Source organism: Sorex fumeus, unplaced genomic scaffold (assembly GCF_029834395.1).
Source record: "Sorex fumeus unplaced genomic scaffold, SorFum_2.1 ptg000061l, whole genome shotgun sequence".
Taxonomy (NCBI): domain Eukaryota; kingdom Metazoa; phylum Chordata; class Mammalia; order Eulipotyphla; family Soricidae; genus Sorex; species Sorex fumeus.
The window spans coordinates 14,954,181-14,981,492 of record NW_026606118.1 but is presented as its reverse complement, the minus strand read 5'-3'; the positions used below and the strand labels follow the sequence as shown (position 1 = coordinate 14,981,492).

Sequence of the window (27,312 nt, the reverse complement as noted above, 5' to 3'; positions counted from 1 at the left end):
CCGGCCCAAGATAGTTCATTACAAATTGTAAAAGGCAACAATAAGGTATATTTTGTCAGATGGAGGGGAAGTGGTCACTCTGAACAAGGATCTGGTGCTGAAAGGAGGTAAACTGATGTGACAATACCCTTTTAGTAACAGTCCGTAAACCACAGCACCTCAAGGAAAGAAGTGTGTGGGGAAACTGAGGATCTTGGTGGAGGTAAGTGAACCCTTGCGAAGAGATTGTCGTTGGAACATTGAACACGTCAATCATTAATAACTTTCTAACTTTGCCATTCACGTTGATTCGATTTTTTTTTAATGTAATGAAAAATCAAAGCAATAACACAGCGGTAGGGCGTTTGCCTTGCATGTGGCCAACCTGACTGACCCGTGTTCGATTCCTCCGCCCCTCTCGGAGAGCCCGGCAAGCTACTGAGAGTATCTCACCCGCACGGCAGAACCTGGCAAACTCCCCGTGACGTATTCAATATGCCAGACACAGTAACAACAAAGTCTCCAATGGAGACGTTACTGGGCCCGCTCCAGCAAATCGATGAACAGCGGGAGGACAGTGCTACAGCGCTACAGTAATGAAAAATAAACAGGGCCAAAAACATTGCATGTGTGTTTCTAGCAGCTCATGTTCCTAGACATTTTATTGCAAAATAATTGCCAGAGTGCTGGTGTCGTTAAGCTTTACCTCCATCTTCAAATCAACTCCAACTGGCTCTGGTCAGGGGTTAGTGATCTCAGGCTGAGCACTGCTAGGCCCCAGGGAAGCCCAGGTGCCTTAGAAAGGCCGAGGGCAAGGCGGGGAGCACAAGTCAATACTTCTTGCGTGCAACAGCGCCACCTACTGGTCAGTGGAGGAACCCACGTGCAGTCATGAGTCTGAAGAAAGAACCTTAATTAATTCAGAGAATTTTAATTGTCCTTGCAGCAGTTCGTGGAGCTCCGCCTTCAGTTCTGAAGAAGCTCTCCCAGAATTCTCCACACCTGTAGGGCCTGAAGTCCTTCGATAGCGATGCCTAGAGAAAGACTGATGGATGAGAAGCAAACGGGGTGGGGTGGGGGGGATGTGGGCAAAGGGGTCGGTGTTGAAAGTGTATGCTTGCGACCCAACCATGAAGAGCTTTGTGATTTTACGGTGACTAAATAAAATAAAAAATTTGAAAAATAAAATGATTGCCCCCAGAGAGAAAGTAAAAAGTAAAATTACCTCAGGGGGTGTTAGAGTATAGCACAGTGGGCAATCCCCAACACTGCACATGGTCTCTGCACCAGCAAGGAGTGATCCCTGAGTACCGCTGGGTGCAAGCCTAAAGCGAAGAAAGAGGAGGAAGAGGAGGAGGAGGAGAGGAGGAGGAGAGGAGGAGGAAGAAGAAGAAGAAGGAGGAGGAGGAGGAAGAGGAGGAGCAGGAGGAGAAGGAGGAGGAGGAGGAAAATTGAAAAAGAAAAAAATTTTAAATGAGATAGAAGATTAACCTACTTTTAGGTTTATTAACTTTGCCTCTTTTCACTGAAGTGAACAAGTCTTATTAAATACTAATTATATTCCCTAGGGGAAAAAAAGAAAGAAAGGTAAGGTCGGGGCTGGAGCGATAGCACAGCAGGTAGGGCATTTGCCTTGCACACAGCTAACCTGGGTTCAATTCCCAGCATCCCATATAGTCCCCCAAGCACCACCAGGAGTGATTCCTGAATGCAGAGCTAGGAATAAACCCTGAGCATCGCTGGGTGTGACACCCCCCCCAAAAAAAAGGGCGGTTTATAATTACTCCTAGCTTGGTAAGGGATTTTATGCATTTTCAATAATAAACATCTCATGTATTAATGACTGTCGAAGCAAAAAAGAAGGCAGGGGCAGGGGAATCTCCTTATATCTCTTCCTGGAAATGGCTCTGGGGCCATGAGCTTCTTCTGAGCCCTGGGGAAGTCTCAGAGAAAAAGGGGCCCCCTGAAGGGCAGGAGTGACAGTACAACAGACAGTACACTTGCTTGCATGCAGCCAAACCAGGTTCGATCCCCAGCATGCCCGAGCACTGCCAGGAGTTATTCCTGAAAGCAGGGCCAAGAGTAACTCCTGAGCACTACTAGGTGTGGCCCAAAAACAAACTGAATTTTAAAGGGAAAATAAAAAGGGGGCCCACTCTGAATTTCCTTCCAGAATTCCTCTGGCAGGAACATACAAAGTCAATTCAACCCAGTAATGGCAGCCACACTGCCTCTCCCAACAGGCTGGGGGGAGGAGCCCAGGGAACCTCCCATCCTGCATCTGCGCAGGTCGCAGAGGCCGCTGAGCCTGACTGTGCTGGTGCCTTAAAGGCCACCCCTTAAGAATCAATAATAGGGGCCGGAGTGATAGCATAGCGGGTAGGGTGTTTGCCTTGCACACAGCTGACCTGGGTTCGATCCCCAGCATCCCATAGGGTCCCCCGAGCACCGCCAGGAGTAATTCCTGAGTGCAGAGCCAGGAATAACCCCTGAGCATCGCTGGGTGTAACCCAAAAAGCAAAAAAAAAAAAAAAATCAATAATAATTCCTCAGACTCTGCCTCAGCACCTCAACAAGAGAGGCATATGTGCACCAAATAAGCTTAACAAAGTCTATATTAACATAATCATCAATTAATATGTCATATATTAATCATATAATTATTAATATAATAATTATATATTAATACTCTTACAACATCATTTTAGTGGCTTACAGTTTTTCATTTAATGACTTTACCATTGGCTGGAGAGATAGCACAGCAGTAGGGCATTTGCCTTGCAAGCTGCCGGCCTGGCCGAGCCGGGTTCAATTCCTCCACCCCTCTCAGAGAGCCCGACAAGCTACCTCGAGAGTATTTTGTCCAAACGGCAAAGCCTGGCAAGCTGTCCATGACGTATTCGGTGTGCCAAACACAGTAACAACAAGTCTCACAATGGAGACGTTACCGGGCACGCTCAAGCAAACCAATGAACAACGGGAGGACAGTGCTACAGTGCTGTTCCTTGACTTTGCCATATTTCACTTAACTCAATCCTTCATTCAAGCTTTCCAGTCAATAAATGTTTTGTTTTAGTCCAGATAGGGAAGTTGTCATAGCGCCAGTTTCCAAATATGCCTCCTTTACACAGTACGGGGTCACTTTCTGGTCCCTTGGGGAGTTAGGTGGTGCCTGTCACTTGTGTTGACCAGTGATAACTGAATAGAAGCTATAAGATCCAGTGAGCATTGGATAACGTTTTCTGTGCTGCCTCAGCCTACTGCAAAACTAGAAACAGCCTCCCTCATCGCAAATCTCAGACTTGCCACAAGGGGCAAATGATCTTAGCACTGGGATTCAGGAAGATTTTGTTTCTGACCCAGAACCTTGAGGCTTCTAACTGCCTCATCTCACGTCTGGTGGAGAGATAAACCTAGAGGCCAACTCCCAGTCCCCCCACATGTGTCCGGTTTTGTTGGTGAAGCCCAGCTTCCCCATGGGACTGAATACAATGTGAAGAGAGCTGTAGAACAGTTCCATCCTGCCCATAACAAGCAGCACAATGCGCAGAAGTGAGGCTCACAGACATCTGGTAGACCTGGGGAAGCATGAGGATGACTTGGAAGGTGGGAGAGACTTGGGAACTGGGGTAAGAGATGCAGGAGGATTAGGGGGCAAATGAATTAAAATCAAGTAAAGTGTGGAGTCCTGAGGCTGCTGACAAGGTGATTTGGGGTGAAACAAGTTTTTTTTGAGAAAATGAGTACTAGAAACTGTGAAAGAAACGGGCCAGATGGGGCAAAATCATTGCTGCAAGGGGAAGATCCTCAACCCAGCGCTTCCCATCCCTCTTTGTGTGTGTGTTTGTATATGTGTGTGTGTGTTTGTGTGTGTGTGTGTATGGCAGAGGGAGGGGGCATCCTACTGTATCTGCCTCTTTCAGAAGGGTCTTGGTGAGGTCACTTTGGGTGGCTTTCAATCAGTCAGTCCAAGTCAGCCTCACTCTGAAAGAGGCAGCTTTCTGGCAAGTGGGATTGTTTGTTACTAAGGGATCACTCCCAACAGCCTCAGGCTGAGCACACTTCGAACCCAGTAAACACCCAGTGAGCACCCAGTGAGCTAGTGTCAGTACTGAGAATCACTGATTGCCACTCAGAAACTAGTATCCTTTGTTGACAGTCAACTAATGTCAATCACTGGCCATCCATCAGTGTCACGGGTGGTGTCAATCATTGAAAGTCCATCATTGTCAGGGAGTCAGTCACCAGTGTCTGTGTGTGGCAGTCAGTCATTTCCTGGGCACGGTGCCCACTTATTTTTCTGCTCATTTGTCCGGGCCCTTTGGGTTTGGTTTGGGTTCCGTTGAGTTTGGGGACCACACCCAGCGGTGCTCGGGACTCACTCCTGGCTCTGCACTCAGGAATTGATCCAGTGTGACTCATCAGACCATGGAGGGCGGGGAAGTCAGAGATCAAATCCGAGCCTGCTGCAATGCCAGACAAGCACCATGCCCGCTGTCCTATCTCTCTGGCCCCTGCCCAGCCCCTGTCTAGGCCTGTCCCTCCTCCCCGAGGACAGAGAGGTGACGTGGGTGCCCCCACTTGACAGACTCAACACAGAGAAACCTGCCAACTGGGTCAATCCCTCATCTTCAGCTGCCCGGACTGGACAAGGCCGAGTTCCCAGATTTTCAAGAACGGCCAGACCCAGAGCTCACCAAGGGCCTCTGTTCAGGGGTCTAAGGGAACCGGGACACTCTCAAGAGCCACTTGGTCCCCTGCAAGGCTCCTTGAACGGTCGGGCTCGCCCACGCCCGCTCCCTGCCGGGGTCAGCCAGATGTGGACGATGGCCCTTTGAGCTCAGCACTGCCCACTGCTCGCTGAGCACTGTGAGCATGCGCAGACCCAGGGCTCTCCCGCCGGAGCCAAAAACGGGTGGACAGCGGCTCCTTCCCCTGCGAGACCCCAGCCCGGGTCTAAAACTAAACTCCCTCGCGAGTATTTCTCTGCCCCCGTATTTCTCTCCCTCCCTGTGCCCCGCAGCCAGCCCGGGGTCTTCAGCGGAGAGCTCGCATCCCAGTGCGACCCTCAGCTTGCCTGCAGGAGAGCGGACCCCGCATCTCTGGGTTGGGTCTTGTCCTTCTGGAAAGGGAGTGTCCTGCAGGAAAGCTGGTGGGAAACTCGTCCCCACAGAGAGGACAAACCAGGGTCCCGATTCCCAGGCACCGCCACCCCTACTCTGCCGTCTACAAGGGTCACGTTAGGGAACTCTGTGGACCCCCACAGTCACGCAGAAGGGGGTCACACTGAGGACCCCACACTTGAGGGAAGGCTCTGTTGTCACTGCCTTAAATTGTTGGATCCAGGGCTGGAGCAATAGCACAGCGGGTAGGGCGTTTGCCTTGCACGCAGCCAACCTGGGTTCATTCCCAGCATCCCATATGGTCCCCTGAGCACCGCCAAGAGTCATTCCTGAGTGCAGAGCCAGGAGTAACCCCTGTGCATAGCCAGGTGTGACCCACAAAAGCAAAAAAAATTGTTGGATTCCTTTTGAACCAGGAGGACTGTGTCTTTATGGCACATAGCACCCCACAAACTGTATGCCTGGTCCTGGCTCCAAGCATCCTCTTGTGGGACGCTGGAATTCTGTGATTCCAGCTAATTGCCTTCTACAGAGCTGTGGTGCTTGTCTTCCCCATTCTTTCCAGGGGGGCCAGGAGCTGTCCCCCACACCAGTGAGCCATAGTCAGCTCCTCTCCCCCCGCTGAGTCCTTGGGCACGGCAGGCTGTGATGCAAAGACAAAATGCAGCAAACATTGCAGAGAACCAACAATGCAGAGAACCAACCTGATGTGGAGGAAGAGCTGGCAGGGGAATTATCCGCAGCTGGATACGGGAGTGGGGAGAGTTTATTTGTGGCAGGCGGTAACAGCGAGAGGACCTGAGACCTCCTTCACTGGCCCAGGTTTTGTGTCACCGAGACATACCACGATTCCGGAAGATTCCAAAGGGTATTTATAGTTGAAACTCTGTTTTTCCACTCAAACGTGTGTGTGCCTGTTTTAACCACAGTGAGCCAATTAAAATAGCTTTACAGCTTACTGAAACTCAAACTGGTCCTCAAAAGGATTAAACACCTATACCTGGGAACCCATGCAACTCACCCACACCAGCAGATTCAACAGACAAAAGTAGCTCCAACATAAGGCTTGTCTGGTTAAAGACAAACAGAAACCCAAGAAGAAGCAACTTATCTAGAATTGGCATGATGGCATTCTTTAGAAAGGAGGTCCCCAAATAATAAGGTACAATTGTAGGGAGGGGGACAGTTTGCTCTTTAGAAAAGAGAAGTGAGTGGTTGGAGAGATAATACAGCACATAGGCACTTGCCTTGCACACAACCAACTGAGGTTCGATCCCCAGAATCATATATGGTCTCCCAAGTACATTAAGAATGACCCCTGAGCACAAAGCCAGCAGAGAGCACTGGAACAGTCAGGTGTGATCCCCCCAAAAAAAGTGAGGGAGGAAGAGAGCAAGAGAGAGACAGAGAGACAGAGACAGAGAGAGAAAGAGAGAGAGAGCTGAAACTATGCTAAGAATCCAGTCCAAGGTTGGGGAAGGATCGCTCAAAGTACTGTGCACACGTTTTGCAAGCAAAAAGTCCAGGTGCTGTCACTGGACAAGCCGGGGTGACCCACCTGGGGAGACAAAAGTAGGTCCTAAACACCCAGGATGAGATAAAAACAAATAATAACTAAAGAAAAAAAACACATCTGGTTCAAAGGGAAATGGGGATCCACGGGAAGTACCCCATCTCCAAGCCTTCAGTGACTTCATGAGCAGGATGTAGAGGGCCGGCAGAGCCCTGGGCTGTGGTAATAACACACACAGCACTGAACACACGAAGAAGCCTCCACAGACATTTTATATATATATATATGTATGTATATATATATATATATATATATACACATATATATATGGCTGGAGAGATAGCACAGCGGTAGGGCGTTTGCCTTGCACGCAGCCAACATGGCCAACCCGAGTTCAATTCCTCCACCCCTCTCGGAGAGCCCGGCAAGCTACCAAGAGTATCTTGCCCGCACGGCAGAGCCTGGCAAGCTCCCCGTGACGTATTCGATATGCCAAATACAGTAACAACAAAGTCTCCAATGGAGACGTTACTGGGCCCACTTGAGCAAATCTATGAACAACGGGAGGACAGTGACAGTGATATATATATATATATTAGGAGCTGGAACGATAGCACAGCGGGTAGGGAATTTGCCTTGCACACAGCCGACCGGGGTTCGGTTCCTCCGTCCCTCTCGGAGAGCCTGGCAAGCTACTGAGAGTATCGCACACGCATGGCAGAGCCAGGCAAGCTCCCCGTGGCATATTTGATATGCCAAAAGTAGTAGCAACAAGTCTCACAATTATGTGACTAATACCCAAAGACAGTAGAAACATGGGCCAGGAGAATTGGTCCATAGTTGGAAGCCGGCCTCAAGTGCTGGGGGAGAGGGCAGTTGAAATAGAGAAGGGACCACTATGGCAATAATAGTTGGAAATGATCGCTCTGGGTGTACTGAAAGTAGCTAAAGGAACAATCATGATAACCTCTTAGTGTCTGTATTGCAAACCATAATGCCCCAAAGGAGGGAGGGAGGGAGGGAGGGAGGGAGGGAGGGAGGGAGGGAGGGAGGGAGGGAAGGAGGGAGGGAGTGAGTGAGACAGAGACAGAGAGAGGCATCTGCCTAAGAGTCAGGCTGGGGGTGTTGGGGGTGGCAGGAGGGAAACTGGGTCATTGGTGGTGGGAAATGTACACTGGTGGAGGGATGGGTGTTGGAATACTGTGTCACTGAAACCCAATCATGAACAGCTTAAAGGTCACTCAATATAAAAATTAAGATTAAAAATAAAAAGAAGACCCCACAGTGCTGACCAGTCTTCGGGACTTTCCGCAAAGGCAGAACCACCAATGGCCTCTCAGGAACACACCAGTCAAGACCCACAGGGCCCGACTCAGAGTGAAAGATTGGGGACAGGACGCCCCCCCCCCACCTCATCCCACCCCCCCCCCCACATGGGTAGCAGGATCCATGCTCGGGCAGCTCTGTCCCCTCTCCCCAAAGGTGGCAGGAGAGAGCAGTGGCAGCCAGTGACCACCATCTTCCAGGGCAGAGGCACAGCCCAGCATTCAAGGCTTGGTCAGTCGCAGACCATGCGGGAACTGTGATAAGAGATGCTGCGACACAGAGTATTCACGGTGTGCTAAGCGTGTGTACGCATGAACTGCATGCGAGGTGTTGTGATATTTGCACACGGGTGTGCACACAAGTGTGTGGTGTAACACTTCTTTCTGCGTGGTGTGATTTGTGCTGCAGCATTTGTGTGCTGGGTGTCTACGTGTGTGGGCTGTGATACTGGCGGGTAGCATATCGTATGGAGGGGGTGAAGGTCACAGGCCCTGGGGACAGTTTGGCCCCTGCCACACTGCCAGCACAGACACACAATTTCAAAACAGTAAGTGGAGTCCACAGGGTTCCCTTCCTGAGGTTGCCAGGTGACAAGCCCTCCGAGCGTTTAGTTAAAGCTCCATGTGATGCAATGAAATCCCATGCCGTTTGGCAAACTCTGGTCGCTCTCTGGTCCCAGGACGTTGGTGACCCTGAGATGCAGTGGATTCTGCAGGTAGGGCGAGGTTCGTTCTTAGCCTGATGGGGAAGGGGTTGCTCCGAGAGTTCCTGTTCTGCTCCCGCGTAGACCCCAAGTGCAGGTGACCGCGACAGTATCGGGCTGCTCCTGCATGAAACATCCCACCGTCCTGAAACGGCCGCACTCATCCGGAGCACAGGTCTCCTGAGCGTCGCGAGAGTCCGCACATGCTCCACGGACACCCAACCCCAGAGAGCGAGGAACCCGGCATCCCTGAGAGTCCTCAAAGGAAAGGGGTGCCCCGAGGGGGGACCAAGTGGCAAGGCAAGGGTTGGCACTTGGATCTCAGAAGGCCAGGCAGCTCAGGGCTCTTCCACGGGCGGGTCAGCCCTTGGGAGTCGCTGGATGAGGACGACGAGGCTGGGGACGTCGCTGAGCACGGGGGACAAAGCCATGGCTCGGTCCACCTGCTGCGGCGGGAAGACTCTGCAGAGCAAGGCGCGTGCCTGGGCGCGTGTGTCCACCTCGAGGGCGCCATCTCCGCAGCTCGCCTCGGCCCAGGCCGCCTTGTCCAGGAACCCCTCTGCGCCCTCCGACGGAGCCCACGGATGGACCGGCGGCCTGCGCTGGTGGGGCGCCTCGGCCGAGCTGCCCCCAACCCCGGGCTGCAGCGGGAGGGACGGGCGGGAACTGCTGCCGAGGCGGGGGAGGGTGGAGCGCGCAACTAGCGAACCGTCGGGGCACCGGGCGTTGGGCGCGCAGGCTGGAGGGTCCGCCGGATCGTCGCCGAAGGCCAGCGCTCGGGAGAGGCGACTCTCGAGGGTCGCGACGTCGGCCGCGCCCCGGGGTGGGGGCAGGCCGGGGGGCAGGCTGGGGGCACCCCGGACCTGCGCCTCCTCCGTGGCGCCCGCACCCCTCCAGGCCCGCGTTTGCGCGCGCAGCTCGTCTGCCACCGCCAACTGCGCGCGCTGCGGCCTCTCAGGGTGGTAGAACTTGCACTTGATGCCGTAGGTGCATTTCTTACCTGTGGGATGGAGAGGGCGAGGGGTGAGCGCTCTGCCTGCGGTCACCCGTCAAGGCCAGTCCGACCCCTCCAACCCAGACGTATCAGGATTGGGGTGTTCTGGGGCGCAGGGGGCATGGATGGACCCGGGGGCATGGGGCATGGATGGACCCTGTGTGGGGCACTCCCAGTGAGTCCAGCGTGGGGTCATGGATGGACCAGGGGGGAGGGGGCATGGATTGGGGTGTCCAGGGGCGCAGGGGGCATGGATGGACCCAGGGCAGGGGTCATGGATGGACCAGGGGGCATGGAGCATGGATGGACGCTGTGCGGGGCACTCCCAGTGAGTCCAGTGTTGTCCGGTCACCCAGCGGGTGAGTGGCGGTGAGGGTTCCCTGGCACCACGTCTTCAGCCTTGCTTTTTCCAAGGGACTAAGGGATAGCACCAAGCTACAGCGAGGCCCGGGAGCTCATTGCCCAGGGAGCTCATCGCGCGACCGGTGCTGCCTCAGTTTCCACCGCTGGCCACATCCCTGAGCCCTCTCCTCACAGGCTGTCCTAAGGGAGGCGACCAGATAACCTAGCCAACCTCAGGCTCCTCCTCGGAAAGGGGTCGGGAGCCACCCACAGAGTGTAACTGGCCCTGAATATCCAGATGAGGCTTAACTTCTTGCACTTCCCCACACCCAGAAAACCACCCGGATGAACGTTAAGTAACTTGAACGTTGTGAAAGTGGAAACCAAAAGCACTTGTCTCACAGGGTCTGAGATAGAAGCTTCAATTGTGTTTCGCACACGCATGTGTGTGTGTGTGTGTGTGTGTGTGTGTGTGTGTGTGTGGCTGTGTTGGGGGGGTCAGAGTGTGTGTGTGTGTGTGTTTGTGTGTGTGTGGCTGTGTTGGGGGGGTCAGAGTGTGTGTGTGTGTGTGTGTGTATGTGTGTCTGTGTCTGTGTTGGGGGGGGGGGGGTGTCAGAGCTCAGAATTAACTCCATCTCTGTATTCAGGGATCACTCCCGGCAGAGTTCAGCAGACCATATGCGATGCCAGGGATCAAATCTGGGTCGCCCACTGGCAGGGCAGTGCCATCCCGCTACACACTCTCTGGGGTTCAGAATCCTTCACTCTCCATGGAGGAGTAGAGCAGTCTGGCTCCTGTCCCCAGTAGGGGCGGGGGACAATGCAGATACAGGGTACCAGGAGAGAGGCCTAAGAAAGCAGAGCTTGAGTGTGCAAACCTCCCAGCTTTCCCCAAGGAAAGGGGTCCTTCCTCTGTGCTTCTTCAGGGGTCTGTTCCTGCGTTTCAGTTTCTGGCTGTCAGTTTCCCAAAGTCAGGTTCCGGTGTCACGTTGGGGATGCCAGTTACTGGGAGGGCGGAAACCACTGGCAAGAGCTTTTGCTGCATTCCCAGGGACGCCCGCTGGCCAGGGCAGAGCCCAGACTGCGGCCACTGACCACTCACCGTAGGGGCAGTGCTGCCAGGATGGCTCAGGGGGCTTCGGCTTCCGGCTCAGGAAATTGCTCAAGGTGGGGCCCCTGCGGCCCAGGGGGTCGTCGGGAGGCATGAACCTGGGAAACAAGCCTAGTGGTCAGGGACGGGAGCAGGGACTGCAGGGACTGTAGGGGCGAGAACTGTCACTGTACGGGGGAGGGTGTCAGTGGCGCCGCAGTGTCTGAGCTCATTGTCCAGAGCGCTGCCCTGCAACACACACACACATACCACACACGCACCACACACACCACACACACCACACACCACACACATCACACACACTACACACACCACACCACACACATTACACATACTATACACACACCACACCACACACACCACACACCACACATACACACCACACCACACACCACACATACACACCACACCACACACCACACACATCACACACACCACATACACCACACACATCACACACACCACATACACCACCCCACACACATACACACCACACATACACACCACACCACACATACCACACACATACACACCACACACACCACACACCACATAATACACACATCACACACCACATACTATGCACACACCACACACACCACACACACCACACAAACACACCTCACATCACACAACACACACACCACACATACCACACACACCACACACACCATTCACTCACTACATACACACACACACTACACGCACACACACACCACACACCACACACACCACCACCACCACACAAACAGGATTGTCAGCATTGGGGGGGGGCCACATGTGGAAGTGCTCGGGGGCTCTTCCTGGCTCTGTGCTCAATGTTAGGGAACCAGAAATGCGCTTGGCTGGACGCAAGGCGAGCGCCTTAACCCCCGTTCTAACTCTCGGGCCCTGTCAGAGCCTGGTCCAGCCTCTCAGCCTCCTCACGACCCAGACAGAGCTGCCCCTCCACCTGCAGAGTTGAAACAGCTTCACAGATTCATCCGCAACCTCTTAATTATTTTTTTAATTAAAGCACCATGATGTACAAAGTTGTTCGTGGTTGAGTTTCAGATATTGCAGCACCTAATCCACCACCAGATTAAGCCTCCTCCCTCAATGTCCCACACTCCCTGCCCTCCCTCGCCCAGCCCCAGCCGGCCCTCCTGACTGGCACCTTTCTCAGCCACTCTTAAAACTACAGGTTCCAGGCCAGAGTACAGGTGTACTTGCCCTGCATGCAGCAGATAAGGTGTGCTTGCCTTGCATGTAGCCGACCAGGGTTCAATCCCTGGCATCTCATATGGCCTCTGAACCATGCCAGGAGTGATCCCTGAGCACCACTGGGTTTTGTTTTGGCCCCCAAACAAAACAAAAATGCACAGGTTTCAGGTCAGAGATGTGTCCCAGTGGCCTTGCATACATGAGGTCCTGAGTTTGATTCCAGTTGCAAAATGTTTAGTACAGCAGGTAGAGAATTTGCCTTGCACACACACAAAACCAATCCGGGTTCTATTCCCGGTATCCCATATGGTCCCCTGAGCACCACCAGGAGTAACTCCTAAGTTCAGAACCAGGAGTAATCCCTGAGCATTGCCAAGTTTGTGCCCCCTCCCCCCCAAAAAAAATGAAAGAAAGAAAGGAATATTTTTTGTGCAGGCTCTGACTTCAGAGGGTCATGCAGGGGTGATTTTTGGCATATCCTGGCATAGGGCCACTGTCCTCACCCAGGGCAGGCCAGGCTCTGTCCCTGGTAGCCTGAGACTTTCGAGAAATCCCTCCTGGTTTGGAGCACCCAAAGGGCTTGGCCCAAGTCCTGAGCTGTCACCAGGCCAGAGACATTCTTGATAAGTGGACCTCAGGGAGTGCTTTCTGGAACCTTCTGCTATAACTGGCCAGATTCCCCTGAGCTGTCTGGAGGGAGCTGCTGGCCTTGAGTTTGCAGAAATGACCCCAGAGGCTGCTGTGCCTTATGCCTGGGGCTGAGGCAGACGCTGCCAGCGCCCCCCCACACCCGCTGGGAAGTAGGAGGAAATGGAACGCGACAGCAAGGCTCCCAGGCACAGGCATGCAGAGTTCGCACAACCAGGAGGGTCGCGGGGGGCAAGGGCTGGAGCTCAGGGCCTCAAACGTGCGAGGCATTTGCACCACCCTGGTTGGAAATTCTTTGTCAAAAATTCATTAAATTTTTTAAATTTGTTGGTAAAATGATATACCTGATAACCTTCCAGTAGCTGTATTGCAAACCATATGGCCCAAAAGGGGACACAGAGGGAGAGAGAGAGAGACAGACAGACAGACACACAGAGACACAGAGACACAGAGACACAGAGACAGAGACAGAGAGACAGAGACAGAGAGAGACAGATAGACAGACAGATAAAGGCAGAGACAGAGATGGAGACAGAGACAGAGAGACAGAGAGAGAAGAAAATTGTCTGCCACAGAGGCAGGCGGAAGGGAGAGGAGAGGCAGCAGGAGGGAAACTGAGGACATCGAGGGTGGTAAATGTACACTGGTGAAGGGACGGGTGTTGGAACTTGATATGACTGAAACCCAATCACGAACAACTTTGTGACTTTATATCTCACTGTGATTCCATTAAAAAAATAAATCAATTTTTAAAAATTTTAAGTTATTTGACTTCTTTTAATTCATTTTATTGTATCTATTTCTATTTTTTAATAGAAAAAAAAAGCCCACACCTAGAGGTACTCAGGGGACCACATGCAGTGCCAGGATTTGAACTGGGGTCAGCCCTGTGCAGGGCAAAGTGCCTTAACCCCTGTACTCTCTCTGACCCAGCTCTTCTCGTTAAAAATAGAAACAAAACAATAAAAGAGTAAAAATATATTAGCATTTTGAAGAGACTTTTCTGAGAATTACTGGGCTATGTTTGTAATGCAGATGTACTTCGGGAGTATGTAAAATAATCTTTTTAATAAAAAATAGTAGGCATTTAAAATTTAATACTAACTCTGGGGAAAGGGACCATGGTGTAGAACATAGTTTATCTTTGGATTCAACGCATATCTTTGGTTTTGCAGAGTAGCTTGTATTTTCAGCATTTTCTACATAATATGGTAAAATGTAGAACAATTGCAATGCATCAATAAAATGGGTAAATTTTCTGGAAAAAAATTTCACACAGCAAGACCCTAATTCAAATTCTGACATCACCTATGGTCCCCCAAGCCCTGCAGGAGCCTGGAGCACAGAGCCAGGAGTGAGCCCTGAGCACAGAGCCAGGAGTGAACCTTGAGCACAGAGCTAGGAGTGAGCCCTGATCACAGAGCCAGGAGTGAGCCCTGAGCACAGAGCCAGGAGTAAGCCCTGAGCACTACCTAGATGAGGCCCAAGCTCTCTCCCCTCCCCCTAAAATAAAATTTAAAAGTAGGCCCGAGCTGTGATTTTGTGATATAGCACTTGCCTTGCTATGTGAGGCCCATAAATTCAATCCCCACATTGCAAGATTTAAAAAATAAATAAATAAAAGATCAGTCAAGCAAGTCTGTGGCACCCCGAGCTCATGCTTGGTTCCAAGCACGTGTGAGCTAGATATGGGCAAGCAGACAGAAAGGCTAGAGCCAGCTGTGACGAAACAGTCCAGCGAGGGGGGACCGGGAGAGTCCAGCGGGCAGGGCGCTTGCTTTGCACGCGACAGACCCAGGTTCCCCCCCGCCCCCCCCCCCCCCCCCCGGGCATCCCATACGGTCCCCGCAGCACTGCCAGACGCGAGTCCTGGGTCTCTGCTTCCTGACCACAGCCCCCTCCCGGACCCTGACCCTGACCCTGACCCTCCCTCCCAGTGCCAGGTAGCCCCCCACCACCGCTCCCCAGCTGTACCGGTCATTGACGAAGGAGAACATGAGCAGCCGCTGCTCGATGAACCACTTCCACTCGGGGTTCTCGCTCTGCAGGTCTCGGTAGTTGTCGTTGGAGACGATGACCCCGTCCTGCTCGTAGGCCACCTTCACGATGTAGCGGTCGTCGTAGCAGACCACGCGCTTGCCGTTGACCTTGCGGGACGGGGTGTACACCAGCACCCCCTGCCTCTCCAGCTCCTCCAACACGTGCTGCTCTGGGGGGTTGGGGGCGCAGGCAGGGGAGATGGCATGAGGCGGCTGGTCCAGACGCCCTGCCCCGCAGAACCCTCCTAAAGCACGAGTGGACACTCCGCATCCTCGCGGCCCTAGCTGCGGAAATTCCCGTCGCCATCAGCAGGGGGCGCTCAGGAGGCGCTAGCGACGCCCAAAGGTGGAGAGGGCCTTAGGCTTCCTAATACGATACTTTATAAATTTCCACATAAAAATTGATTTTTTTTAACACTTAGTGATTTTATAATATTGGAACTTTGTTCTCTAATCAGTTTCAACTTTATAAACAACAGCTCAGGAACTTCATAGACTCAAAACCAAACTTAAAAAAAGGACTAGGGGCTGGAGAGATAGCACAGCAGGTAGGGCGTTTGCTTTGCACACGGCCAACCCGGGTTCGATTCCCAGTATCCCATATGGTCCCTTGAGCACCGCCAGGAGTAACTCCTGAGTTCAGAGCCAGGAGTAACCCCTATGCATCGCCAAGTGTGACCCAAAAAGAAAAAAAAATGAAGAAATTTTAAAAAGGACTAAAGGGGCTACTAGCAGACAAGAAAAACCCCTACAAGCACAACAAACCCCAACAGAAAGATGCCACAAAACCCCATGACAATAGTCTCTCTCAATGTCAATGATCTAAATGCACCAATTAAGAGACACGAAGTGGCAAAATGGATTCAGAAACTGAACCCAACATTTCGCTGCCTACCAAGAAATGTGAAGTGGAACAAGAAAAGCCTCTTTAACAAATGGTGCTGGCAAAACTGGTCAGCTACATGAAAAAACATGGGCTCAGACCTCTGGATTAAAGACCTCAACTTCACAGACCGGAATCCATAAGGTACAATGAAGACAAGGTCGGCAAAACCCTCCACAACATTGAAGCTAAAGATATCTTCAAAGATGACTCGCCACTGACCAGGCAAGTGGAAACAGAGATAAACAAATGGGACTATCTTAAATTAAGAAGCTTCTGTACTCAAAAGAAATAGTGACCAGAATACAAAGACAATCTACGGAATGAAAAAGGATATTCACCCAATATCCATCTGATAGAGGGTTGATATCAAGGATATACAAGGCACTGGTCGAACTCCACAAGAAGAAAACATCCAACCCCATAAGAAAACGGGGCATTGAAATGAACAGAAACTTTCTCAAAGAAGAAATCCAAATGGCTAAAAGACACATGAGAAAATGCTCTACATCACTAATCATATAGGAGATGCGGATCAAAACAACAATGAGATATCATCTCACAACACAGACAGAGACTGGTCCACATCCAAAAAAACAAAAGCAACAAGTGCTGGCATGGATGTGGGGGAAAAGGGACTCTACTTCACTGCTGGGGGGAAATGCTGGCTGGTTCAGCCCTTTTGGAAAACAGTATGGACGTTTCTCAAAAAATTAGAAATCAAGCTCCCATTTGACCCAGCAATACCACTTCTGGAAATATACCCCAGGGATGCAAAAATGACATCTTTACTCATATTTTCATTGCAGCAGTGTTTACAATAGCCAGAATCTGGGAAAAACCCAAATGCCCAAGAACAGATGACTGGCTAAAGAAACTTTGGTACATCTACACAATGGAATACTATGCAGCTGTTAGGAGAGATGAGGTCGTGAAATTTGCTTATAAGTGGATAGACATGGAGAGTATCATGCTATGTGAAATAAGTCAGAAAGAGAGGGACAGATATAGAAGGACGGCATTCATTTGTGTAGTATAAAATAACATAACATGAGACCGACACCCAAGGACAGTAGATATAAAAATCAGGAAGATTGCTCCATAGTTGGAAGCCTGTCTCATGAGCGGGCAGAAAGAGGACAGCTGGAATAGAGAAGGGATCACTAAGAAAAATGATGGTTGGAGAAATGGGAGAGGTGTGCCAAAAGTAGATAAAGGACCAAACATGATAACCTCTCATTATCTGCATTGCAAACCATAATGCCCAAAAGTAGAGAGAGAGTATGGGGAATATTGTCTGCCATGGAGGCAGAGGGAGTGTGGGAAAGGGGGGTTATACCGGGGATATTGTGATGGGGAATGTGCACTGGTGGAGGGATGGGTGTTTGATCATTGTGTGACTGTAATTCAAACATGAAAGCTTGTAACTATATCTCACAGTGAATCAATAAAATTTTAAAAATATAAATAAATAATTTTTAAAAAATAAAGAAAAGAAAAAGACAAACTTTAAATGCATCTTTGCCTTGGGTTTTCCCTGGAGAACAAAATAAAGCATTTTTCAGGCAAAAAAAAAAAAAGAAACATTTTGCTGCCTACAGGAAACACATCTGGATAATCAGTTTCAACTTTAGACTTGTACCAACAGTTGTGGCTTTTGTCTACATTAAAATAATTTTTTCCTGCTCTTTATTTTTTTAATTTTATTTTTGTAAAGTTGTTCGCAATAATTTATTACATTCAATATTCCACTAGCTACAATATTCCAATGCCAATCCCACCACCATGACACCTTCCCACCACCATTATTTTGAATTTTCCCACCACTATCCCAAGGGCAGATCCTAAATGATTTTCTTTGAATTGCTTGTTATGAATCACTGTATCTCTGTCAACCCATTATTCATCGATTTGCTCAATGAACATCTGCATTCGTCCTAGCCCTGAGATTTTAGCAGCCTCTCCTTACTTGTCCTTCCCAACAGTGCCACACTAGAGTCTCTTTCAGGATCAAGGGAATGAGACACATCCTTGTTACTGTTTTTGGCATATCGAATATGCCACGGGAGCTTGCCAGCCTCTGCCGTGTGGGCAGGATACTCTCGGTAGCTTGCGGGTCCTCCGAGAAGGAGAACTAAATTATAAGAGGTTATGTGGTCGCATATGCGGCTGTGTGCTTCTGGGAGCTTTGTTTTATAGTCTCTGGATCTTGCCCTTTGATGGGATTTCATGGCACCAGGGGCAGTTTGTGGGTGTAACTGCCTAGCTACTGGAAAATGGGAGATCTGGGTGGAGGAGGCGAATGGAGGAGACAGAGTCTCCTGTCCACGTGCCAGGCTGTCTTCACCAGGGCCCCTCGAAGGCGGCGGGGGTTGAGTTTCCCTCCCTGCCCTGAGCAGAGCCCCGGCAGCTGAAGACCTCCCTAACCTAGCCACAGCCATGCTCAAGGCCAATCTCCACACGCTCAGATGAGCCTCACGCATGAAGGAACTGGCAGAGGGACCCAGGTGCACGGATTATTAGAATAATCTGCTAAAAATGATCCAAAAATATTACTAACATGTTGTTACAGGTTGAGTCTTGTGTACTAATTCTTTTTATTAAAATAAATTTTTTTTAATTTAAGTGGGTTTGGGGAGGCTGGAGAGATAGCACAGCAAATAGGGCACTTGCCTTGCATGTAGCCTACCCGAGTTAGGTCCCCGACATCCCATACGGTTCCCTGAGCCCACCAGAAGTGATTCCTGAGTGCAGAGCCAGGAGTAAGCCCTGAGATGGGTAATCTGGATACACCCAGAACAAACAACAACAACTAAAGAGAGAAAGAAAAGTGAGCTTGGGCAAGCAACAAACTTGGGGTTTGATAAATCTTAGGCAGCAGGTTGGAGGGAAGCAGAATGAATGGAAAAGGCTGATGCAAAAATGAGCAGTTTTCCCTGGACAGGTCCAAGCACTGGGGACAAGGGTGAGGGCCTGGGCGTGGGCAGCTCCTTTATCCCTGACCCCCACAAGGAAAGTGAAAGTAGAACAAGGACACCAGTGATTCCCAAGTCACATCATCATCACTGAGGCTGGAGTGGGCAGTCTTGCCTTCAGGGAAAGTTCTGGATGGAGAGCAAACGCTCTATCATAGAGAAATGTGTTCAACCAATCTGGCTCTTTGTTTAGTGGGAGGGGGTTATAGAATGGAGGAGGGGGCACACCCAGTGATGCTCAGGGGTTACTCCTGACTCTCCACTCAAGAATTACTCCTGGCAGTGCTCCGGGGACCATATGGGATGCTGGGGATCGAACCTGGGTCAGCTCTGTGCAAGGCAATTTACCTGATCTGGTATGCTATCGCTCCAGCCCCAGTCAACCTGGTTCTTGATTCACAGCTGGCTTAGGCTAATCAAAGAGCATCAGACAGACTTAGACTTGGGGGCTGCAAATGTCTTAAACACCACCACATTGGCTAAGGGAATTTCACCTCCATATAAACAACAACAAAAGAGCCTCAGATCTTTGGAGAAGACACTAAAGAAACAGAAATGAACTAAGAGAACTGACCTCAGCCCCCGCTCCACTCCCCAAAAATAGAACTTTAGAGAACCTTTGAAAACTGTTTGCATAGAAATAGTCACAGTGTGGCATCCAAAAGAGGAAAAATGGCATTTTATTTGAAAAACAAGAGCTCAACTTACCAAGATCCCCAGCTCAGCCCTGCTTTCATTCATCTGGCTGACCTAATGCCACCAACAAGCCAAACCCTGTTTATTCAAACCAGGTTCTGGTATGGCAGTTTTAAGCACTGTCGCCTACATAAGAATTAAAGAACCTCAAGGATCTCGGCACCCACTTTACTTGAACAAAGAGCTTGGACGGGGTATTTGGTAAAGGCATGCCTGAATACATGTCTCCCTCAGCCCCTCCATCCTAGCAGATGCAGGACGCAAAGTGTTAAAAGTTGCAAGATGGGAGTAACAGTACAGCAGGTAGGATGTTTGCTTTGCACACGGCCGACCTAGGTTCAATCCTCAACATCCCATAGGGTCCCCTGAGCACTACTAGGAGTAATTCCTGAATGCAGAGACAGAAGCAATCCTTGATCACTCACAACTGTGACCCAAAACAAAAATTAATTAAAGTTATGGGGGAATGGAACGATAGTACAGTGGGGAGGGCGTTTGCCTTGCATGTGGCCAACCTGGGTTCAATCCCAGGCATCTCATATGGTTCCCCCAGCATTGCCAGGAGTGATTTCTGAGTACAGAGCCCTGAGCATTGCCAGGTGTGACCAAAAAAGAAAAAATAAATAAATAAATAAATAAATAAAGTTATAAGACTACGCTTTGAGGGGGCTTGATTATTCCCACGAAGAGATGGGGTCATCTATTCATTCAGCACCTACTCTGACGGCCCCAGAAGTTAGGTGTGAGGTGAGGTGCAGGAAGGATGGTCAGTCACTGGCCTCGATCCTCAGGGCACTCAGTCCCCCGAAACCCACTCCTTGCTCCCCACCCAACACCACCACCCTCCTCCACGGGCGGCTCATTGTGAGGGGCTGAGCCTCACCAGCAGAGGGTTTGGACCCTGGTGCACACACCTGGCCCAGCTTACCTCTAATAGGGCTGTCGGATCTCGGGGGGCCTCTCCTCCAGGACGGGACGAAAACTTTGATGTAGGTGTGTCCTCGCTCCTTGAACCAGTCCACGGCCAGCTGGATCCCCCGGCAGGAGAAGGCTTCTTTATTCCCGTGGCTACAAGGGAAAAACAAAGACTCTTTCAAGATGCAAGAGGGATCCAAAGGTGTGGCTTTCCCTGGGAATGATGAAGTCATTACCTCGTTCATGAGAGGGATGCCCTCAGACCCGTGGGCATTTTTAAAATTCTCTGCATGAGCTGTTAGAAAAGATGAAATCATGAAATTTGCATATAGGTGGATGGACATGGAGAGTATCATGCTGACTGAAATGAGTCAGAGAGAGAGGGACAGACATCGAATGACTGCACTCATTTGTGGAGTATAAAGTAACATAATAGGAGACTGGGCTGGAGCAATAGCACAGCGGGTAGGGTGTTTGCCTTGCACGTATCCAGCCCGGCCGAGCCAGGTTCAATTCCTCCACCCCTCTTGGAGAGCCTGGCAAGCTACCCGTGACGTATTCAATATACCAAACACAGTAACAAGTCTCACAATGTTCCTGGGCCCACTCGAGCAAATTGATGAACAACAGGAGGACAGTGACAGTGACAGTGAATAGGAGACTGACACCCAAGGACAGTAGAGATAAGGGTCAGGAGGATCACTCCATGACTTGGAAGCCATTCTCATGTGCTGGGGGGAAAGGCATCTGGGATAGAGAAGGGATCACTAAGTCAATGATGGTTGGAGGGTTCCCTCAGAAGAGTAGATGTATGCTGAAAGTAGACAATGGACCAAACAAGATGGCCGCTTAGTGCCTGTATTGCAAACCATAACACCCAAAAGGAGAGAGTAAGAGGGAATGTGCCTGCCACAGAGGCAGGAGGTGGGAAGGGGATACTGGGGACATTGGTGGTGGAGAATGGGCACTGGTGGAGGGATGGGTATTCAAACATTGTATGACGGAAACTTAATCACGAAAGTTTGTGAGTCTGTAACTGTATCTCACGGTGATTCATTAAAATAATTTTTTTTAAAAAAAATTCGGCATGAGGGCTGGAGCAATAGCACAATGGGTAGGGCGTTTGCCTTGCACACGGCCAACCTGGGTTCAATTTCCAGTATCCCATATGGTCCCCTGAGCACCGCCAGGGGTAATTCTTGAGTGCAGAGCCAGGAGTAACCCCTGTGCATCACCAGATGTGACCACCCCCAAAAAAAATTCTGCATGATCTGGACAAGAACTGAATGCTGAAGGTGGGCAAAGGGACACACACGATAACCTTATAGTATCTTTAACCATAATGACCAAAGGGTTGCAGGGAGAGAGAGACAGACAGACAGAGAGAGAGAGAGAGAGAGAGAGAGAGAGAGAGAGTCTGCAGTAGAGGCAGACTGGGGGTGGGAGTGGAAGGAGGGAAAGCTGGGGGCATTGGTGGTGGGAAATGTACACTGGTAAAGGGTAAGACGTTGGGACATTGTATGACTGAAACCCAATCATAGGCAACTTTGTGACTGTTTATCTCACAGTGATTTCATTTTTAAAAAAAATTAATTAAAATTTAAAAATATATTTTGTTAATTCTTTGTACAGTAAGCAAAAACATCTTAGACTTGGTACTGAAGAGACAGTACAGTGGGGAGAGCATTTGCCTTGCACACAGCCAGTCTCGGTTCAATGTCCAGCACTGCATATGGTTCCCCAAGCACCGCCAGGCGTGATCCCTGAGCACAGAGCCAGGAGTGGGCCTAAGCACAGCTGGGTATGATCCCAAACCGAACACAAACAGTCAACTCCTAGACTCCGTGATAAATGTGGTGATTAGCAGAGCGAAGGGGATGGGCGGGGAGAGTAATAGGGTCATTTGAGTGACCCCGGCATTGTGCTGGAAGTCAGAGGCAGTGAGTTTGGTAGACACCGAAAGGTATTAAGATGCACACTCTTTACAATTGCCAGAATCTGGAAAAAAACTGAGTGCCCGAGAACAGATGACTGGTTAAAGAAACTTTGGTACATCTACACAAAGGAGTACTATGTAGCTGTTAGAAAAGACGACGTCACGGAATTTACATACAAGTGGTACTACATGGAAAGTATGTTAAGCGAAATTAATCAGAAAGACAGGGATAGGCATAGAAAGATTGCATCCTTCTGGGAAATATAAAGTAACAAAACAGGAGACCCAAGAGTGGCAGAGATTAGTACCAGGAGTTTTGCTCCATGGCTTGGAGGCCAGCCACACATTCTAGGGGAAAAGGGAGCTCAGATAGAGAGGGGAACACCAAATGAAGGTGTTGGGAGGATCCTCCCAGGATGGGAGAAGCATGCTGAAAGTAGACTATAGACCAAACATGATTGCCACTCAATGCCTCTTTTGCAAACCACAACACCCAAAAGGAGAGAGAGAACAAAAAGGAATACTCTGCCACAGAGTCAGGGTGGGATGGGGGGATGGGGGGGTGGGAGGGATACTGGAACCCATGGTGGTGGAAAATGGGCACTGGTGGAGGGATGGGTACTTACTCATTGTATAATTGAAACCCAAGCACAAAAATTTGTAAGTCTACAACTGTACCTCATGGTGTTTCACTAATAAAAATTTTAAAATAATAATAAAATAAAGTAAACTAAAGCCAGATGGCAAAAAAAAAAATTTACTCAGCAATATTGCCATCTTCCGCTCAGATAGAGAGGGAAGCACCAAATAAAGGGGGTTGGGAGGATCCTCCCAGGATGGGAGAAGCATGTTGAAAGTAGACTATAGGCCGAACATGATTGTCACTCAATGCCTCTTTTGCAAACCACAGCACCCAAAAGGAAAGAGAGAACAAAAGGGAATGCCCTGCCACAGAGGCAGGGTGGGATTGGGGGGGTGGGGGTTGGGAGGGATACTGGGATCCGTGGTGGTGGAAAATGGGCACTGGTGGAGGGATGGGTACTTAATCATTGTATAATTGAAACCCAAGCACAAAAATTTGCAAGTCTACAACTATACCTTTTGTTTTGTTACTAATAATTTTTTTTTAAAAAAAGGTATTAAGCTGCACCCCTGAGACTCCGTAGTGTTGGATATCAATGAAAAATCAACTAAACAAAGAAAAAGAAAAATCTCTGCACAAACTATATGCCCATCACGCACACAGCCAGGGACAAATATAGGCGGGGCTCAGCGTCCCAGGGATGTGCCTTCCCAACATGTCACACCAGAACCTCAAACGCCCACAGAAGCGCCACCTCAGATGGGTGAGGGTCACTGGCCCCGTTCACCCTGAAAGAGGGTCGCCAGGGAGACTGAGGTGCCCAGACTCAGGGCACCTCAGTGCCTGTGTCCACACACCCCATCAAGCACACGTCAGTGGGAAGTGTTGGTGGCGATGGTGCTGGCAGGTCTGGCATTGTCATCAGTGATGGGGTCGGTGCTGGGCTGACATCCCCAAGGCGTGCGCCCGGGTCCTGAGCCAAAGCGTCTTCCTATTGGCCGAGAGGGCAGGCGCTGGCAGGGGCAGGACTGGCTTTTCCCCTACTCGGCACAGTGAGGCCCCGGCAAGAGCTTCCTCGCCCAAGACTGACCACAGGCCCTTGCGTTAGGCCAGCTGGGCGATCTGGGTGGTGAGACACGGGGCAAGGGTGGCTCTAAGGGCGTGCCCACACAGCTCTGCCCCGTCTCCCGGTAAAGGAGAGTTCCCCAAGATTCGGGGAGCAGCTAGAGAGGGCGGGTCGGACCTGGGGGGCCCGGAAAGGATAGGCATTGCGGGGGTGCCGTTAGCTGAGAGGTGCTACCACTGCTCGGAGCCACCCGGGCCACACGCTGCTGGGCTCAGGGTGCCCCAGGGGCAGAGCAGAGCTGAAACCTCCCTGTAACTGAGGACAGAACAGCGGGAAAGAGAGAGAGGATGCCCTGAGGTCATGGTGACACAGCCTTCGGGGAGGAGGGGGCTGGAGGGGAGCAGGGAGCATGCAGGGAGGGGGAGCACATGGGGAGGAGAGAGCACCCCGGGAGGGGATAGTACACGGAGAGGAGGGAGCACCCCAAGAGGGGCAGGACACCTGGAAGAGGAAGCACCCAGAGAAGGGGGCACACGAGAGGAGGAAGTGTGCTCAGTTCCAGTAAAAAGCATGAGATTCCCATCCAAAACCTACTTAGCATTACTCTCCTAGGTAACCTGTGACTGCTCTCTCCTAAGTACTCTGTGTCCTCTCTTTCTCCTAGGTACTCTGTGCCGGCTCTCCTAGGTACTCTGACCACTCTCCTAGGTACCCTCTGGCTCTCCTAGGTTCTCTGGGCCGGCTATCCTAGGTTCTCTGTGTCTTCTCTCTCCTAGGTACTCTGCCCACTTCCCTAGGTACTCGGTGTTTACTCTCTCCTAGGTACTCTGTGCCAACTTTCCAAGTACTCTGTGCCCAGTCCCCTAGGTACTGCTGGCCCATTCTCCTTAGTACTCTGCATTCTAGGGTGTCTCTGATTTTTTGTGCTGGGGCCTCCCAAACAGTGCTCACAAGTCCTGGACGGTCCGCCTGGTCAGTGGCTGGATGCTCAGGCAGTTCGTGGCCGACCCTCAGGCTTGCAATATTTTAGGGCGAGGTAGCGGCTGTCCTGGGGGTCGTTTGAGCTCCAGTCCCGCCTTTTCTAAGGATATTTATACCAACGTGAGGTGAGAAGGGGCCTCAGAGAGGTTAGATGACTGACTGAGACCAAGCAGGACTCTGAACCCCACTCTCTGGCCCCCAAAGCGCATCGGCACAGAGCCCCTCGCACCCAGACCCCACCTCATGGCCACGTTGCTGCCATCAATCACGATGGGTCGCAGGGAGCTGGAGGGGCCTCCTCTGTCCTCGTCCAGGTTGGCCCCCAGCCTGAGGGGGGCGCAGGCCGGGGCCCCACAGCCCCTGGGCACCAGGCGAGGCATGTCGCTGGCCTCGGGCTCCCGGGGCCGGCTGCCCGTCTGGATCAGCTCCTGCAGGACATCGTTGACCAGGGCATCCTGACCCAGCTTGTCCAGCACCCGGACCACGTCGTGGCTGCCGTAGCCCAGCTTTCTGAAGAACTCCATCTTGCTGGAACGTTCCATGCTGTGCCAGCTGGTCCCCCAGCTGCCTCCTGGCAGCGCCAGTGGGCATAGGCTGTAGAGAAAAGGCCCATCTGTGAGGCAAGGGCAGCAGTGGCGAGTGTCCCTGCCACCTTCACCGTGATTTAGCACCACTCATCACGCCACGTCCCAGCATCATGTCTTCCCCGCGAGTGCCCTCTCCTTCTCTCCATCACCGTCTCGAGGCCTCTCCCATCTACCTGGCCTCTGCCCACCCTCCATTAGCCCAGTTCTGTTGGCCAATTCCCAAGTTCTGTTGCCTTTGACCATAGTTACTGCCATACTGTGTTTCTTTATTTCACACATCTGAGAAAGATCATTCTGTGACGGTCCATCTCCTTCTGACTGCCTCCACTTGGCATGATACTCTAGTTCCATCCCCGCAGAAGCAAACCACATGATTTTGCCCTTTTTCTGTTTGATTTATTTGGGTCACACCCGACAATGCTCAGGGGTTACTCTTGGCCCTGCATGTAGGAATTACTCTTTGCGGTGCTGGGAGACCATATGGGATGCAGGGGATCAAACCTGGGCCAACCACGTGCAAGGCAAACACCCTATCTACTGTACTATCACACCAGCCCACCTGATTTTTGTCTTAGAGCCAAGTTATATCCCACTGAATCTATGCACCATAGTTTCTTCATCCGGTCATCTGGTCTTGGACGCTTGGGTTGTTTTCAGATTTGGGCTATTAGGAATAGTGATGCAGCTACATGAAATTAAGAAGCTTCTGCACCACAAAATTAATGATGCCTAAAGTAAAAGAATACCCAACAGACTTGGAGAAAATATTTGCCCACCACTCATCTGACAAGGATTTGATATCCAAGCTGTATAAAGCACTTGTAAAGCTTAACAAGAAGAGAACAATTAACCAAAATTGGGAAAAAGACATGAACAGAAATATCCTCAAGGAAAACATACAGATAATCAATAGGTATAAGAAAAGGATTCACTGCATCACCTATCAGATAAATGCAAATTAAAACAATAAGGTGTCATCTCATACCAGTAAGACACCTGCATCAAAGAAAACAAAAACAATCGGTGCTGGTGTGGATGTAGGAAAAACCCTCACCCATTGTTTGTGGGAGTGTCAACTTGTCCAATCTCTTTGGAAAAATAATATGTAGTCTCCTAAAAAAAAAACAACAGGGAATTGAAGAGCCAGAGAGATAGTACTATAGGTAAGGGACTCACCTTGCATACAGCTAACCCAAATTCTATCCCCAGCACCACATGTGGTCCCCTAAGTACCACTAGCACTGATCCTGGGCACAGAGACAGGAGTAAGCCCTGAGAACACCCGGGTATGGTCCAAAAACCAAAACCAAAACAAAACCAGAAACTAATATGACCTAGCAATTTCACTTCTTGGCCTCTACTGCAAAGACCCAAAAACACGAATTCGAAAAGACATTTGCGCTTGTGTGTTGGTGACAGCACTAGTCCCAATTCCCCCTGGGGATTTACGGTGACTCAGTGTGGGGTGCAGTTGCGTGATTCTCCTGAGCTCTCTGAGACCTGCACCCCACATCACCCTGCCATAAGGTTCACCAGCCTGAAACATGGCAGACAGTGGTCACACAGCACAAGAGAAAGTGATCCACGGGCCCCAGAAATGCCTGTGAGACTGTCGGGGCTGGATTGTACTTGGAGCTGGGGTCTTTTGAGAAGTGGTTATCAATGAGGCCATTAGAACTCATTGCAACCACTTTCCCTGGTGTCTTTCA

The 27,312-nt window shown here is 50.6% G+C and overlaps 1 protein-coding gene across 1 annotated transcript; it reads right to left on the bottom strand.

Moving 5' to 3' along the window:
* Window positions 1–8,982: 8,982 nt before the first annotated feature.
* ZC3H12D (zinc finger CCCH-type containing 12D) lies at window positions 8,983–25,558 on the bottom strand. Its single transcript, XM_056126352.1, has 5 exons — window positions 25,257–25,558; window positions 20,464–20,603; window positions 14,917–15,151; window positions 11,083–11,189; window positions 8,983–9,644 (listed from the first exon to the last, which is right to left on the bottom strand). Exons 1-5 carry the CDS (start codon window positions 25,556–25,558, stop codon window positions 8,983–8,985), a joined length of 1,446 nt encoding a protein of 481 aa, XP_055982327.1.
* Window positions 25,559–27,312: the final 1,754 nt, after the last annotated feature.

Bases quoted from the DNA above. Each gene is read 5' to 3' on its own strand.
- ZC3H12D (XM_056126352.1), bottom strand. From the start codon at position 25,558: ATGGAACGTTCCAGCAAGATGGAGTTCTTCAGAAAGCTGGGCTACGGC. The intron at 11,190-14,916 runs GTACAGCTGGGG...CTTGTTTCCCAG, and splicing joins TTCTCCTTCGTCAATGACCG to GTTCATGCCTCCCGACGACC. The intron at 9,645-11,082 runs GTGAGTGGTCAG...TCCATCCCACAG, and splicing joins CTGGCAGCACTGCCCCTACG to GTAAGAAATGCACCTACGGC.